Source organism: Patiria miniata, unplaced genomic scaffold (assembly GCF_015706575.1).
Source record: "Patiria miniata isolate m_02_andy unplaced genomic scaffold, ASM1570657v1 HiC_scaffold_7, whole genome shotgun sequence".
NCBI lineage: Eukaryota > Metazoa > Echinodermata > Asteroidea > Valvatida > Asterinidae > Patiria > Patiria miniata.
Window position 1 is genome coordinate 36,584,754 of NW_024037074.1, and position 16,401 is coordinate 36,601,154.

The 16,401-nt window shown below is 41.6% G+C and overlaps 1 protein-coding gene across 1 annotated transcript in view; it reads right to left on the reverse strand.

Moving 5' to 3' along the window:
• LOC119744654 overlaps window positions 1-16,401 on the reverse strand; it is an 81,979-nt gene that overhangs the window by 45,793 nt on the left and 19,785 nt on the right. The window contains 15 exon segments of the mRNA XM_038220713.1: window positions 734-808; window positions 1,882-2,142; window positions 2,640-2,794; window positions 3,316-3,405; window positions 3,769-3,820; window positions 4,622-4,728; window positions 5,605-5,746; window positions 7,084-7,315; window positions 8,198-8,378; window positions 9,473-9,554; window positions 10,987-11,163; window positions 11,999-12,148; window positions 13,014-13,231; window positions 13,866-14,163; window positions 14,905-15,138. Coding sequence (XP_038076641.1) covers window positions 734-808; window positions 1,882-2,142; window positions 2,640-2,794; window positions 3,316-3,405; window positions 3,769-3,820; window positions 4,622-4,728; window positions 5,605-5,746; window positions 7,084-7,315; window positions 8,198-8,378; window positions 9,473-9,554; window positions 10,987-11,163; window positions 11,999-12,148; window positions 13,014-13,231; window positions 13,866-14,163; window positions 14,905-15,138 — 2,454 coding nt within the window.

A 16,401-nucleotide genomic window follows, 5' to 3' on the forward strand; every position in this document is an offset into this window, starting at 1 on the left:
CCTTCCGCACGCATTATACGCGCGTGCACGCATGTCAGACTTTAGTGCACGCACGTCGGACATAAATCACGGCTGTGATTGGTCAGAACACCATGGGGCGGTGCTTACTGGATCGGTCCATTCCATGGCTCTGATTATTACTAAGCAAGGAATATTTGCTAACTTTAGCAGAAAATTCCGTTTTACAGCTATGGTATCCATCACTAAAAATGTCATCCAGTAATAGAACTTTACCATTCATCACTACTGGCCAACATTCTATAATAACTGTATGTATCAAAAGTCTACATATGTGCCGATCCAGGCACACTTTCACTTTTATCTTGAAGGCCCCCTTCAATGGCAAAAGCATTGTGTTGGCTATTGTTTAGATTATCCGTCATGGGGCAGTAGCTTTGCACTATAGCTTGCACAATGCTTCAGCCATTTAAAGGGGCCTCATTAGTGTACAGTGATCATGTTCCTGGATTTGTCTACAGAAAGATTACAGGGTAGTTTAGGGCGCAATTTCATGGCTCTAGGGACCAGGATCAGTACTTAGTGCTTGCACGTTGAGAACAAACATTCCACCGATTACAGGTTAAGCATAAATGTTCTACGCTAACAGTGAGCACAGAATCATTCCTTATGGGATGTCACATGTTCACAAGTCAAAATGCTTAGCTTGCCTGTGAAATAAGAAACCTATTTGACTAGAATTTAACTTTGTTGCATTCGGTGAGTGGATACTTACAGATTGCGGTAGTCCCGCCTCAAGCATGGTAATGACAATGTACGCAGTCAGTGTCAGCTCATTGTTGACTCCGCCCTGCAATAAAAAATAACAAGCTGCAAGAGTCCATCTTTCAACGTAATCTCCCCCAAGTTTTTTCAAACATCAACATTTTCATGTACTTTATAATTCAAATCAAGGGAGCAATTCAATTTGGTGCGACTCAGGAACGCAAGTCCGAACGGGTGTTAGATGATGAAAATTGGTGCAAGCAAGTTCACGAATGCACACAATGGATCTTGCGTGAGTAGGCCAAACTGAAACAGAGCCATTTATTATTCCCGTCATATCAAATTTGGACTCGTATACCTTACATAGACTCTCATCTCCACACTAGACATCTCACTTGCTTTCTGTCCACTTAAAAGGGCCCATGCAATGTAATTTGTTTAATGCAATCCTTGAAAATATCATGACCTTCCTTGTCCTATTTAACCTTTTTATCATTGTGCCATTTTGAAGGGTATTTTAGTGCCTTTTTGTTTTGAGGCAGAAACATTTCAGGCAGAAACCTCAATGTTACAACCATTTCAGCACCAAATGTTGCTGGAATTTTTGAAATGTTGCTGTCGTAATTAATTTTTTTGGGGTGATTTGTTGTTGTGTCAATTCATGGCAGTAAGCCAATGAGCAAAGTTTTCTCACAAATGTTTTCAATGAGCACATTTTTGGGTTCACTTTGGCTTTAGCTTTATATTTCGACAAAAACAACATTCTAGGATCTCGATTTCAAATCAAAAGTTGCTGAATCATGTTTTAAATTGGGCCTGAATTCAGCGTCCGAAACACGTTCTCACTGAGCCGATTGCAGCTACGCGATGTAGCGCACTGATCTGACGAATTATAGCAACCGCGCGCGCGTGTGCGTCGTGCCAATACTTGCGCGCTTCGCCGAATAATAAAACAAACTACTAATTTGAACTTCAAAGGCCTTCTTTTGTTGATTTCTTCAAAATGACAGCTTGCCAGAAAGAATAATTTCACAGGGAGTTTAGTGCCCTTACTATATCAGTTACTTTTTCGATAGCTGCAAATGATGGACTCTGGCTTTAAAGGTACGGACAACACAACCAAAGAGTTCATTACACCAAGTCCACCCCCAAACTTACCGACATAGCCTTGTGGCACAGCTTGCCCATGGACTGGAAGCAGCCCGTCTCATTCTGCCGTTCCCTCAACCATACAATGCTCCGATCCAGATCCGCCTGGTCAATGTAGATATACTCGCTGGCCTGGGCGAAGGAGCGGACCACAAAGGCCGTCAGCCAGGTACTGCCCTCCGGGTCACTCATGCCAAACGCCGAGTAGGAGTTGTCATCGCGGCGGTAGTTCAGCTCACGCTGGTAACCGATCTTCATGTTCGCTTTTGCCTAAAATCAACCACAAATACATAAATTCATAAATGTGTAACTGTCCTTAGGAAAACATTTTTTAACATTTATACTGAGCCTTTTCCCTTGACTTTCTTTGCAAAATCCTGTGCAATTTTCATATTTCAAAAAACAGAATTTTTCAATTACTATACAAAAATTGTCTTCAGCTATACACAATGAAAACACAAAAAAGTTTGAAACACAAAGTTTTAAAATTAAACCACTCATTGATATGTGCTCTAAAAAAATGACACAATATGGGCGAGTCTTTTAACTAGGAATGGAAAGTTGAAATATAAAGAAATTGAAACTTTGCACACTGGAAACTGTAACAATATAAATTTGTTAAATTTGTAACAATATTGAACGTAACTTAACCTCCTTTGCAGTCCTAATTTGCTATTTAATCAACAAGGTAGCCACAACGCACGTATGCATGGCACCACCTCAATCATATCTTGCAGCTGTGGTTGCCAGATTTAGTCTGCGCCTACCTTGTCAGCGGTGGCCGGGGTGATTTGCTCAGTGCTCTCCAGGTACTGCATGACGAAGATGTTGGGCACCAGACCCAGCATGTTCTGCTCTCCGCAACCCGTGGGCACGCGCAGCAAACTGTCCAGGTTGGACAGGGTGGGTCCCATCAGGTCACCTGTGATCAATATTCATATATATTTATGAATATTCATGAATACTAATGAATGTTTAAGTGTCATGTCGCATGAATCTTTATGTCATTGATTAATTGTAGAATGCCATGGTCCGGTGGTTACGGTGTTTGACACATGAACGGTGGTGCGTGGGTTCGAACCCTGCCAGGAATATGGTGTCTGTGCCCTTGGGCAAGACACTTAACTACAATTGCCTCTCTCCACCCAGGAGTATACATGGGTACCTGTGAGGGTAGAGGACCGAATGTGCGCTTATATCGGCTGCCATGTGGTCTCGTGTCTTGATGAGCGTTATTTGTAAAGTGCTTTGAGATTGTTGATACAATGGAAAGCGCTATATAAGCATTGCAATTTATTTATTTAATTGTTATTAACACTAAGTATACCTGCGACCAATATCCAAATATGCTGATACAGTTACATTTTGCTTTGTGACGTGCTGAAATCCTCAACTGGGCATAAATCCTCAATTGGGTATATAAGGTCAAAGGCCATAGCATACCTGTGACGGTGATCTTGGCCTTCTGGGAATCCTTGACCACATTGACTGGCAGGGCAAGTTTGTTGATGGACGTGAAGACACCACCAGTTTCTGAAAAGGAAAAAAACAAAATCCAACGCTTTTGCTAATCAGTATGCAGGGCCCAATTTCACGAAGCCCCCGAACAGAATAAAAAAATGTCCAGCTAAAATATGTGCTAAGCAGATATAAGCCGATAAGCAGATATAAACCAAGAACCAGTGACAGGCAATAAACATGCCATGATATTTTGACTAGTAACCCGTCCTTGCTAAGCAAATATTTTGTGTGCTCAGCACATTTTTGTGCTTAGGTAGCTCTATGAAATTGGAGTTCAGACTTTTGGGGTCAAAATTTCTGTCACAACTTTTGGCTATTTACTTCACCTTTTTTTCCTCAAATTTAAGCATTTTAAGAAAGTAGGAAATACTTTACCTTCTGGGCAGAAGTAAGAGTTAATGGTGTATTCTTCCTCAACTCCTTCAGGCTGTGGAGTTAAAAAAAAAAAAAAAAACCGGGGGAAAAAAATGAGAAATCTTCCACGCTTTATGCTTTTTTACAAGTCTGTTTCCTGCCTGTCAATCAAACTGTGTATATCGACCAATAGGATTGTGACCTGTGGTCAGGTGACCATGGTTGTTCAGTCCAACTTGGTCACAATGGCTGTGAGATATGCACACAAACCAAAGACAGGCGGGGCTCAAGGCCAAGTTGGGTATGGTAAATTAAAACAAAAACATTCTCCTTAAAGGCTATATACAACATTTGCGAACATCAAAAAACAAAACTACCAAATTATTATGAAATACCTTGCTTGACTGTAAGTGAATAATAGTCCCAAGCATCCTGTGAAATCATGGCACCTGGTGTGTTGTCATTTTCAAGCGGTGGAAATTTCGGTATCAATTTCCAACGATGGTTGGCCGACCATCGTTGGATAAAAAGGACTCTTGTCAAATACTGCCCCCAAATTACCAAATTTAATTGGGTCCACATTTTATTTACAATCGGTTACACATCCGTGAAGAGGGTGCAAGCCAGCTAGTCTGGTTCCCTGACCCGACAATTCCCCGATGTCTATAAATTGCTCTGTTTTGTCTGAAGTAGGGTCAGGGAACCAGGCTACAAGAATAGCATTTGTTTCCCTTGGTTTTCCCAGCATTAATCATGTGTGACAATATTTGCTACAAAATACTAACCCCCAAATCCATCCATTTCTGAAAATTACAGCAAAAGCATATGTTGTATATTACCTTTAAAATGGAAAATACACATGCAATGGCAGTACCTCAACTAAGAGTTCCCTGCGTACGCCATCACTGAACCCAGTGTTGGAAGCGCTGACCAGTTCATTACCGCACAGGGAGGTAGTGTCCTCAACAGCAATGGCGTGCACTGTGAGCAGAAGATATAACCAAAGTACAAACTTATGAGTTCTTCTGTTCCACTGAAAAATGAATATTACTTTTCCTACTATGACATGGGTAAAACAGGCTTCTGTATTGTTAACCCTCGGTGCCAAACTTTATCACTAAATGCCAACGTTTGCTTTCAAAACTGCACTCAAATCATTAAAATTAAGGCCAGCGAAAGTAAAGGGGATTTCATGACATCAACAACAGAAGTTTCAGTATGACGTTCCCTGATACGTTAACGAATTCACAGTAAGTAAACTGAAATTCGCATTAAGTAAAAAACGGCCAGCACTCTTTGTGGGCGTTTTTGAAAACCTGGCTTCGTACCAGACTTTGGCTACACCTCTGGCTTCAGTATCATTTAGAAGCCTCTAAAAATGTTTAGCATCAGTGTTACATTGTACTACACTGTATTAACTCCATGAGGAATCCATAAAGTCATACAGTGCCAAGGTGGTTTGGTGCAGTATAGAGTAACAAGGTAGGGTTATTTTGGGCAGTATACAGGCTAATATCTAAACAAACGACTCAAAACTTTGTCAGAATATGACAACATGTGATGTTCCTGAAGCAGAGAATGGACCCATAACGGGCCAAGTCCCCCATTTGACCAAAATTGTCTGAAGCCCAAGCTAGGGGAAAATCTGATGTTTTGAAACCCCCTGTCCACTAACCCTCAACCCCCCACCCATCCCCTCACCCCTGACCCCCGACCTCTCCATCCCTTGTCCAACACCCAACCAAACCGCCACCTCCCTCCAACCAACCTTCAGTCCAACCTTAACTCCCCATCCCACTCCTACCCCTATGAACACCCTGTGCTTTTCTCCCTATTTTGTTCTCATTGTGATCTCACCTTCAATCGGGATCATTCCCAAGCTTGAGAAGACGACATTGAAGACGGCCGTCTTGGACTCGGAGCCGCAGACGCACAGACGCTGTGAGCGCTCGGCCCCCTTCAGGGCAAAATCTGCCGAATCCTGTAGCGTCAGCTCAATCTATAAGGTCAGACAAGTTGAAGGAAAAAAAAAAGGAATTGCATAATCTAGCAATTCAGCATTTCAAGGATCTGAAGCAAATTTCATTGAGCTTGATTTGCTACGTGCTGAAAACATTTGATCAGCAAAAAGCATAGAGCTAATATTAAATTACTTGAGTCCTATACGCTGTACAAAGTGAAGCCTAACTTGAAAGTTAGTACAGCTTTCGTACGGCTATTTGTATCTGCGTTTGTATTCTATACCAGTGCGTTATCGACGCTGATACACCCAAAACCAAAACGCACATTAAGGAGCATTTCATTTTGTTCTGTGCAAGTTTATGCAAACATGTTGCATATAGGCGCTGCAGATGATTTTTGCAGTGACGTTTTTTAACCACCATACTCACAGAAAAACACACTTCTGGTTCGGGTATGTTGTTCTTGTGTGTTGCATTTTGGAGTACATTATCCGAAATCAATTCCTTGAAATTCCTAAAAGCATGGTTACTTTGGCTCGGGTAATCATCAGCACCCAGACTCCAAGCGGTCTTAAACAGAGTGATTGAAACCGCCCAAGCGCACGTTTATTCCCTTGTTAAATTTAAGGCAAAGTCTAGACTCTTCAGTGGAAGCAAAGCATCAATATCCATCCAAAACAAATCCAAAATCTAGTAGTTAGAATATTAAACCGTCGCTCTGGTTTAACCCTTTCCTTACCATGGGCAACTTTTGTCAACAAGAAGTACCCCCCTGCTGATTCCCATGGGCGACTTATAGTCGACCAGGAAACCACACACAAAACAACCTCAACACAGATATATTTACTACTTTTCAGAAAGGTGGCATGTTAATATGTATGGCTGCCCATACATCAACTATATACCAGCTGAAAGAGTGTTTTCAGAACGTTCTAATGATGTAGTTTATTCCTAGTGTTACCGTTACAAAAAAAATGAGAAAAGTGCTTCAGAAGTATCCACGCACAATTTGAGCTATGGAGTGCCATTTGGTCATGTGGTGAAATTGCTTGCAGTTTGATAAATGGGACCGGATGAACAAAAAGGCATAACTTTCTTATATTTGCACATATGGACTTCATTTTTACATCACATAAAAAAGTAAGGTTCAAGGAACAAACTTTACACAACACCCATGATTTTAATCACTCCTTGGCAGTGAAAATCTGGGTCGAAAAAAGTGAGTTTTCAACTTGTGGTCATTTTTTTCACGCTCCAGTGATTTCTGCATGACTGAGCAAACAATTTGGTCCTGGGGAGAGCCAAGTCAATAAACAATGTGGTAAGGAAAGGGTTAATTGACTTAGAAAAAAAAATTGGTTGGAAAGGTACTCACCACCAGGCACTCTGAGAGATAGTTGAAGACTGTGACAGATATGGGCACCTCCTCGCCGCGAATGACTGAATACGGCAGGTTGTATGAAGCGAAGAAGGGTTGGAAGGCCCGCAGGCTGACGGGGCTGGATACGCCAAGGCCCTGCACGGTAGACATGCAGAAACTACTGCCAACCCAGTCCGTGATGGTGTCTGGTACCTCGACTTCCACTTCCGCTTCACTAGACTCGGAGCTAATTGAATATAAATAGATATCGCAATGCTTAGGCCCCAAAAAAATTACTCGGTCTCTGGTCAGACCAAAGTTCCGGAATTGATGCGGTGACACAGCTTTTTTTTTTTTTTGCTTTTTTTTTTTTCAAGCTTGGATTGTACAGACAAGGTGGGGTGCTATTTTTGCATTTTGTGGTGTCCTCATGTACATTGGTGTCCTCCATAATTTGCCTTGATGCCCTAGATCATGTGCCTTGGTGCAATTTCCCATTCCTTGGTGCTCCTTGGTACAAAAATTTGAGGAGGTGCGGCAATAGAGGCTTCTGTTGGAGCTACCGCGGAACATTTTTGGGGAAAAAAAGGATTGACGCGCATGATTAAAATCGACACGGTGTGAGGATAGAAGCACCACCTTTTTTAATTTGAGGATGCGAGGACCAAAGGAATATTTTTAAGTGGGCATTCCCCAAAAAAGTAGAATAGGCAGTTGACTTTTTTTAAATTTAATAGTTGACACATAAGGTCAGAAGTTGGGTTTTGGATTTTAATTTCAAAAATGATAATTTTTCAATTTTATTTATAAACATGTATGTTTCTCCAAGGTGAAAAAAAAAGTTTCCAAAAAAAATATGTGTGAATTGTCTGGGTTTCAAAGCAAGATTTATACCTGCATATACGAGGCTTCCATCAGAGGTTGCCATTTTGGATGGCTGCTTATGTTGGTAACAGTTCCAGTAACTAAGCATATGCCTACGCATGTACAATGCCAAACAACTGAATGGTCAACAATGGTTAGGGACAGCTAAACGCATGCGTACACATACATGCATCTGTTCGGATGCGAAACCTCTCTAATGTTACCAGAAACGGCTACTTTATATTTGTTGGCGCTATGAACTCACCCAAGTCTTACAAGATCCCACAGCCAGGTTTCGGGGAAGTACGTCCGCACAGTGACAGGGGCTTGTTCCTCTGGTAGATCTTCAGGCGCAAGATTCGCAACGGCCTCTTTCTCAAACACTGGCTCTGGCTCTGCATCAAAGAGCACAGGGAGGGCAAGGGGTCCTCTTTCATCCTCAACACCTTTGTTAAACACCAGATCAAAAGATGGCAATGAAACGTAACGAAAAGGGCAGATGCCAACCTTGTTCCCGTGGCACCGAGCAGTACGCTCCCACTACCTGCTCTCCCACCCTGGTACTGGATCATTTGCATATTCAAAGATTTTTCACATTTTAACTAGGCACGGAAAAGTCAGGTGCCTTTACAACACTGCAAAATAATGTTTGTTTGTAAATATGGTGTCTTGGGGTATGGACAGTGGAAATTCGTAGTGGCGATAGATCAAAAATACGGGTTATTCAATACAAAGTTTAGATGCCATTATCTTACTTTTGAACATGCAGAACTACACAGAATATAATAAGCAAAAGTGTAATAGGGAGAATTGTTTGTTAGGAGGATTGGACTTAAAAAAATAACAATGATACACGTTGGAAATAAAATTAGCGAGAAAAAAATATAAATGTAATATTTACTATTGTTTGCTATAAATACAGGAAGAATTTTTCCCAGCCAGGGGTTCTATTGTCTCGAGCGCATGCTATGGGTCAAGCAGTGGCGTAGCCAGGAATTTTTCAGTGGGGGGGCGCTGGAACATTTCATGGGGGGCGACATGTAGATCAATGATAATTTTTTTAGAAACTCAAAATCTCAGTGGGGGGACGACTGGGGGGGGGGGGGCGACAAGGTTTCATGGGGGGGGGGCTGTCGCCCCCCCATGGCTACGCCACTGGGGTCACGGGTCATTCGAGATAATCAAACGCGCATCGAAGGCGCATGAACGCGCAGGGAGACGGGTGCACGATGCTTGCTTGTTAATTACAAGCAGAACGGGCGGGCGTTTGCGTGACATCGCATAACATCATGTCGGTGATTTTATCCCGAATGACATTTGACCAAGACTAATACTGAAATGGCTTATTGATGAACAATCATGTGAGGCTGGTATAGGATCAATTATATGCACATGATTAGACACAATAGCTTGACTTTGATTCAAAGACAACACTTTTTCTCAGTGTACCCAGAGCGGTTCCTAGCCACCATTGCAAAGTCTCTTGGTCAATTAAGAAAAGATTCTGTAGATGAGGGGACTAAATATTTCCAATAATTACCTCTTCCCCGCCAGTAAAATTCTCTGCTTCGGCAGGGTCGTGTCTCAACCTGGATGTTTGTTAGGAAGACCAGGCCCATTTGCTGTGAGGGAGAAAATGAACGAAAAAGTGTAAACCCTAAATCTCTCTGATCCAACACAGGGTATATGCATGAATTTCAGAAAGTCAAATTTTTTAATAAGACCCTTAAATGCTACCCTGAACAAAATTTAAGACAAAAATAAGCGCTTTAAACAGGGGAAAACTGCTATATCTGATGAAGCTCTTGGAACTATTATTAGTAACCCCTTATTGATACTTATTGACATATTTTGACGGGCCCACAGGAATTTTGGTAGCCCAACCGTCCATGAAACTAATGTACATACCAACTGACAAATTTATCAGCATGGTGAGCACATTTTTTTTCGTAGTCCCGACCATCTCAAATTCTTTATTTCACTTTTAAGTCGCCCAAAACACAGTGACAAAAAAATATATTCAAACAGTCGATTCCGTCCGTCGGAAAAATGTTTGTCAACAATCTTTGGGCATCAGAAATGGTTTAAAATTATTGTTTTCCGTGTTGTCGATACGAAGTGGGAACCTACTCTGAATACAGTAGACCGACTCCACGCCCGTTCTTCGCATACATGACATGCATTGTGCCACGTGGTGAAACAATACGCTGCATGCAGTATAGGCCTACACTGCTTCGCGCTATCCAGCAAGAGCAGTAATGAAAAGATCACGGGCCACTAGACCCCCTGTGATGACACAAACTTCGTCACAAAACACATGTCACCAAAACTTTGTTGGCTGGCAACCGCGATGCAGAGCGTATTAGCCCTTGTCCCTTATCGAGTAACACTTTATTTTCCTTCAATACTTTATTAGCCGATTCTTTTACGCGCTGTGTGATCGTTATTTATGAGCTGTAAGGAAACCTCATTACTCGCTTTGTCCATTTTGTTTAGACCTTTGAGAACTAAATTTAGTATTTTTTAATGCTTTTTAAGGCCTGAAATTTAGATAATTCAATTTAAGACTGTTTAAGGACCCGCTGACACCCTGCAACAAAATCCATGAGGGGTATTAGAGGATTTAGCAAGAGAGAGTAATCCAGTCACTCACAACTCACTCCGAGTCATCATGTGCCATCAACAGTGGCCAATGTTTAATAGCAACAAAGGCTAACAGTCTTCCTGAGTCTTTCGCTGTATTTTCCAAAATGTCCAAGACACGCAAAGAACGTAACGATCCTTTCGCAGCAGTACTTTCCATTTTCTATACTCTCAATCAGTTCATATATCAATGGCAACATTTCCCTTCCAGTCACAATACATTTTTGGAAGATTTTAAAAGCTGCTTTCAAAACAGTGACACTTTTAGGATCAGCATACAGGGCGCCGCCATTTTGAGAACAGTTTTCCAATGACATGATCGTTTCATTTGCAGTTGGCACATTCGCTGGGACTAAGCTAATGAAAGCGGGGACATTCACACGACTGGAACAAACCCCCTCCCTGACTTACCTGGAATGCCAGGGAAGCATCCTTGTAGGTCTGATGGGGGTTGTAGATGACTGTACGCTTTCTCCTCCTGCGATCGATGGCACCGAACCACCAGGGCAGGGCCTCGGGGCAGTGCTTGCTGGTATCCAGTTCACCGTCGCGGTCCGACAGCTGATGCTTCTCCAAGGAAGAGAAGACCTTTAAGACGAAAAAAAGAGAGGCGAGATAGTTGGTTACCCAGAAATGCTAAGCAACAACATTCGAAAAGCACAAACAAAATTTGCTTCGTTAGGGATAAGAAGACTTAAGATACAAAGGAGAGAGAAGTAGGTTGGTTATGACATGAGCCAAATTTCTTCCAAAAGCTAAAACGCAGGCTTTCAAGCAGACCCAGGTGAAAAAGTAGAAAATAGGATCAGAATTAAAAACAAAACTGGATAAAAGTAGGACTTTTGCAGGATTTCAGGTGTAGTTTTCCCTGATACTCACACATGTCAACAGCATCATAAGCATCATTTGACATGTTCTGTATTCACAACACTTCTGTGCTCCATCCTCAACTAAGCTCTTGGAAGTACAGTTGCAGACCTCCTGCGCCCAAGCCCCTCATTATGTGATTTACTTATGACAGTGTGTTACAATGTTAAGAAAAATATTCAATGACATTTCTTTTTTTCTGAGTTGTGGGACAAAACTGTAGGAAAAAGTAGGAATTTCAAGAAAAAAGTAGGAAAATAGGAGCACAGTTAAAAAAAAATACAAAAGTAGGAAAGTAGGAATACTTGAAAGCCTGATAAACATCAAAAGTTGCTTAGCACAAAATAAATTGAATATCACTTTTTTTTTTGCTTTAAAACACAAAATTCCATGAAATCTGATCATCTCTGTGAAATTGGTTCTCAGTTACCGACCAAAAAAGCCATATGATGTACATTGCCTGTGACAGGTTTTCTACTGACATTTGCTGAACTAAATTTGTTTTGTGCTTAGGAGATATATCATTGAATATTTACACATTGCAAACAAATTTTACCTTGCTCTTCTTAAGTTGGTTGTCTCCGCCTAGGAGTTGGACGCTCTTGTCCACAACTCCGACGCCGCAGAGGGAACCGGGGGCTGCCTGAATCGTAAGCTTCGTCGTCTCTCCAGGGGCTGCCTCATCCTTGGCAAAGCCCATGGTCACCTAAGGAGGTTACAGTTGCCAAGGAGGTATGATTTTTTGAGAGCTTTGCATGGTCAAAAATGACTTTTAGTCAGAGGTTTTGTGGATAACAATATGCTTGAATACTTAGAAGGTTTACTCGCCACTCTGAAGCATTGGTGCAAAAGCAAATGTGATCTATGCAAATTTGTGACCCTCACGGTGATCTGAAAGGTTTTGTAAGTTTTGTTCCATCATCAGAATTTGGGTAGTCAGGTTGGCGCAGTGGTTCTTCCCTCGCCTTCCTCCTCTATGGTCCAGGTTTAATTCCTGCCCTGGTCCACATGTGGATTGGGTTTCCAGTCCTTACCTGAGTCCGTGGGTTTCCCCCACAATAGTCTTCTTGGGTTTTCGTCCCACCTCTCAAACTTCAATTTCTTAATTGTCTTCTTTCTAAAATTGCCTAGGGCACTTTTGAGGAGTCCTTGGTTTCATTACTCTGCTGCACAAGACCATCGGAGTGACCTCCAACCTCCCCAATCAGATGCAAGGGACCAACAATCGCTTGGGAGCAACTGGACATTATTAGCTACCTGCTTTGAGCCAGGTAAGCTGGGACGACCACAAGGTCTTTTCCAGTTACATCAGTCCGCTAACTGGCAGTCAGCGGGCCGACGACCATGATGAAAGTGGACTGCAACATCCAAAGCAAGTCTAGCAGAGCCGGAGTTTGGAGGTGCCACACACGCCCAAAACAGGAATGTTGCCTCCCAAGAGATATCTAAAACAATACAGGTACTTCCAAACTCTCTTCGCTGATTAACTTCCATGTTGTAAATGAAGTCAAACCATCTTATACGTAAAATGTGACGAAGACATGTTTACCAGAAATAAATCAACAACCTACCTCATTGTCAAACACCTCTTGTACTTTGAAGGTCATGCTGTCGGTTACCACCTCGCCGTCCTTCCTGATGTAGTACACCAGGACGCGGGTTACCGGCATCATCTCCGGGGTGACAGTGACCAGGGCCTGGAGGGTGTTCAGCTCCCCAGGCTTGACAATGACGATGGGGGGATCCGGGCTTACGGGGGGTTTGATGTAGCTGAAAGTGTAGCTGGACTCTAGTATGGGAAATTTGTGTGAATTTGTTTTCAATCAGTGTTGTAAATTGATGTCAATGAGTCCTCACAGCTTCTCCTAGTCTCAAGTCAAGCCAGACGCTATTCAAATAAACTGTGACAAAATCATTCCTTTGTTCTTTTGTTTTGCTCATCACCTGTTAGTTGTGTCTGGACTTGTGATTTTAAAAGACAGGAAAAGAAACAGACAAGGAAAGGCCATGACTGCTACCCTAAAACTCTTCTTTTTTTTTAAATAAATAAGCTGTTTCTTTCACATCATTGTGATTTTTTTTCTTTCTTTAAGAGCTCTACAACTTGGATTGTTCCTTTAATTAATAAAAAGCGTGAACTTGGAAAATGCATGTCAGTACACAAATATAACATGGTTTGAGGGTGGACAGTCGATATTCGCTCCACGAGGTACTGGAAGTTTAATTTGTCAACTCCCAATACCGAGGGGAGCTAATATCGACTGACCACCCAAAAAAAACAACATGTTATATGTTTTACTATACCTCACACATATTCAAAGTTTTGGATTGCTAACAGAAATTGGCAATCAAAAGAAAAATATTGTTTGGTGGTGAAACTCGAAAACAAAATAGATGGTACGATTTGAATTTGACAATCTTACCTACGTCGCTGGATAGCCCTACTTCTGACGGCTCTACTTCCATTGACCCCGAATCTCCTTCTGATGCCACCGGATCTATTTCTGGTCCAAAAGGATCTATTTCTGGTCCAACAGGATCTATTTCTGGTCCAACAGGATCTATTTCTGGTCCAACAGGATCTATTTCTGGTCCAACAGGATCTATTTCTGGTGCCACAGGATCTACTTCTGGTGCCTGTCGGGCAGTGCGCTCACGCTTCGATTCTGTAGGCTTAAGGCCGTTGATATCGACTGGAAGGATGTTTCCCCTAGACATAAACTATGAGTTACCCAAAAAAAATGGAGTAGTAATTAAATCAACGTGTGTTGCCTTAACTCACTGTTCAATCAAGTTGATAGGATAAAAAAAATTCTACAAAAATTTCTTATGAAATCCCAATTAGCAGCAGGTACACCAGTCCACCGGATGGCAAAAACTGAAACTTTTTTTTAATTCAAAGATTGCATGCGCACGACCAAAATATGTATTTTTAAATTTTGGATTACTTTATATTTGCTATTTTATTATCTTTGTTATATTCCTTACTTCATGCAAGTTTAATATGGCATTCCCTCGTGCTCTTTAACAAGTTCAATGTTTTCTATTAATAAAGTTCCAACTTGAATGTTTTATTTCAACCGAAACGCCTCATTTTTTCCCCCTTTTTTGGATGCTGCAACCCTCTGAAAACAACGTTTTGTTTTGGACACAAACAGATCCCCTTTGCGAGCAGACTGGCTCCCGGTCCAAACATTATCAATACTGATCTTGGGGCGGGAACCAGTCCACCCCGCAGGAACAGAATTATTTTCAGGCAGCCAATAGTTTGAAACTGTAAGGAAATAATTCAGTAACTAACCTGGTCTGATTTTTTTCGGTCTCTGTCTCATTAAAAAGTGAACAATGTTTGTATTGCTAGAAATCTAGTAATTTAGAAAAGGGAATCTATTTTTTCGGGGGATGAAACTAAAAAATTACACATGGAACGCAACTGTAAGTTAAATTTAACTTTTTCCTTACCAGAAAGCTGAATTCAATGCTGTCTTTCTCTGCGTCTCGGGCTGTGAAGTCAACGGTCAAGGTTTGCACCGAGCCAATTTCCACCGTCTCAAGGATCGGCGCGACCTGGATGAAGCTACCGGACGGCGAGAACTGCGGCTGCGCACCAAAGGACACCGAGGGGTCGTACATGTAACGGATGCGGTCGCGGTAGTCATAGTTGTCGGGGGAGTTTTTGTAGCCTGGTGCCTGGGCCTGTTGAGGAAAGGTTTCAAGGGGAGCAAAAACATCTGTTCATAAAATTGGCAATTTGATTTGAACCTATAGTGAGGTAATATCGGGCTCAAACACTCATATGCAAGCACTCCTTGGGCTAATAGGGTTACTTAAAGATATGGATCATCTACTTTGTGTGCATTTATTCTGTTTAAAGCAACAAAAAATAGGGTGCATACCAACTAATCTGTAAAAGATCTACTTCAGTGCATCCGATACATTTTGAGAAATTATATGTACAATTTTTGGATTCCATTGCTAATGTACTTTAAAAAGTGTGCCCACGGGCACACTTTTCAAAGCCACCTTCAATCACGGATTGTTTTCTTCCGCACAATGCCAGTGCATGCAGAATAATTTCACAGGGTGTTATGGGATCAGCCCATATCTTCACCTTGTGCTTGGTTTTTCTCACTAAATTGGTAGGGCCATTCCTGGGTAATTACCTTTAAAGCTAGAGTCCATCATTTGCAGCCATCCGAAAAGTAACTGGTGTAATTATTGTTGAAAAACAAACTTGGTTGTAAGATAGTAAGGGAACTATACTCCCTGTGAAATTATTTTTTCTGGCAAGCTGTCATTTTGAAGTAATCAACGAAAGAAGGCATTTCCAACGGTGATTCTTAAGAAGCACCGTAGGAAAATATAAATTAGTAGTTCGTTTTGTTACTCAGCGCAGCGCGCACAAGAATTGGAACGACGCACACGCGCGCGCGGTTGTTATAATTCGTCGGATCAGTGCGCGACGTCGCGTATAGCTGCAATTCAAAACAATTCAAAACATGATTCAGTAACTTTTGATTTGAAATTGAGATCTTAGAATGCTGTTTTTTTCTCGGAATGTACAGCTGAAGCTTAGCTGAAATTTCATCAGGTTAGTTGCTCAGTATCCTTCATTAGATTTTGAACTCTTTTGTTGCTTCAAACGAACAAAATGCACAAATTACAAATGATGGACTATAGCTTTAAATACGCATACACCTCAATGTTAACCCTAACCTTCCTCAAAGAATATCTAAGCAAAAACGGGTTACCAGTCAAAATGTCAAGTGATTTCTGCTGTTTGTGACTAGTTCTCATTATGTTTTTCTAAGCAATTTTAATTTGTAAAGCAATATTTGCAATCTCTGGCCGACGAATTCAGCTCCGCCATCACAGCAGTCCAAATCAATCAAGTGACTGTTTTTAACAGTTAAGTTGATACAGCCATGCTTTGACAGCTGTACCCACCAGTTAACTCTT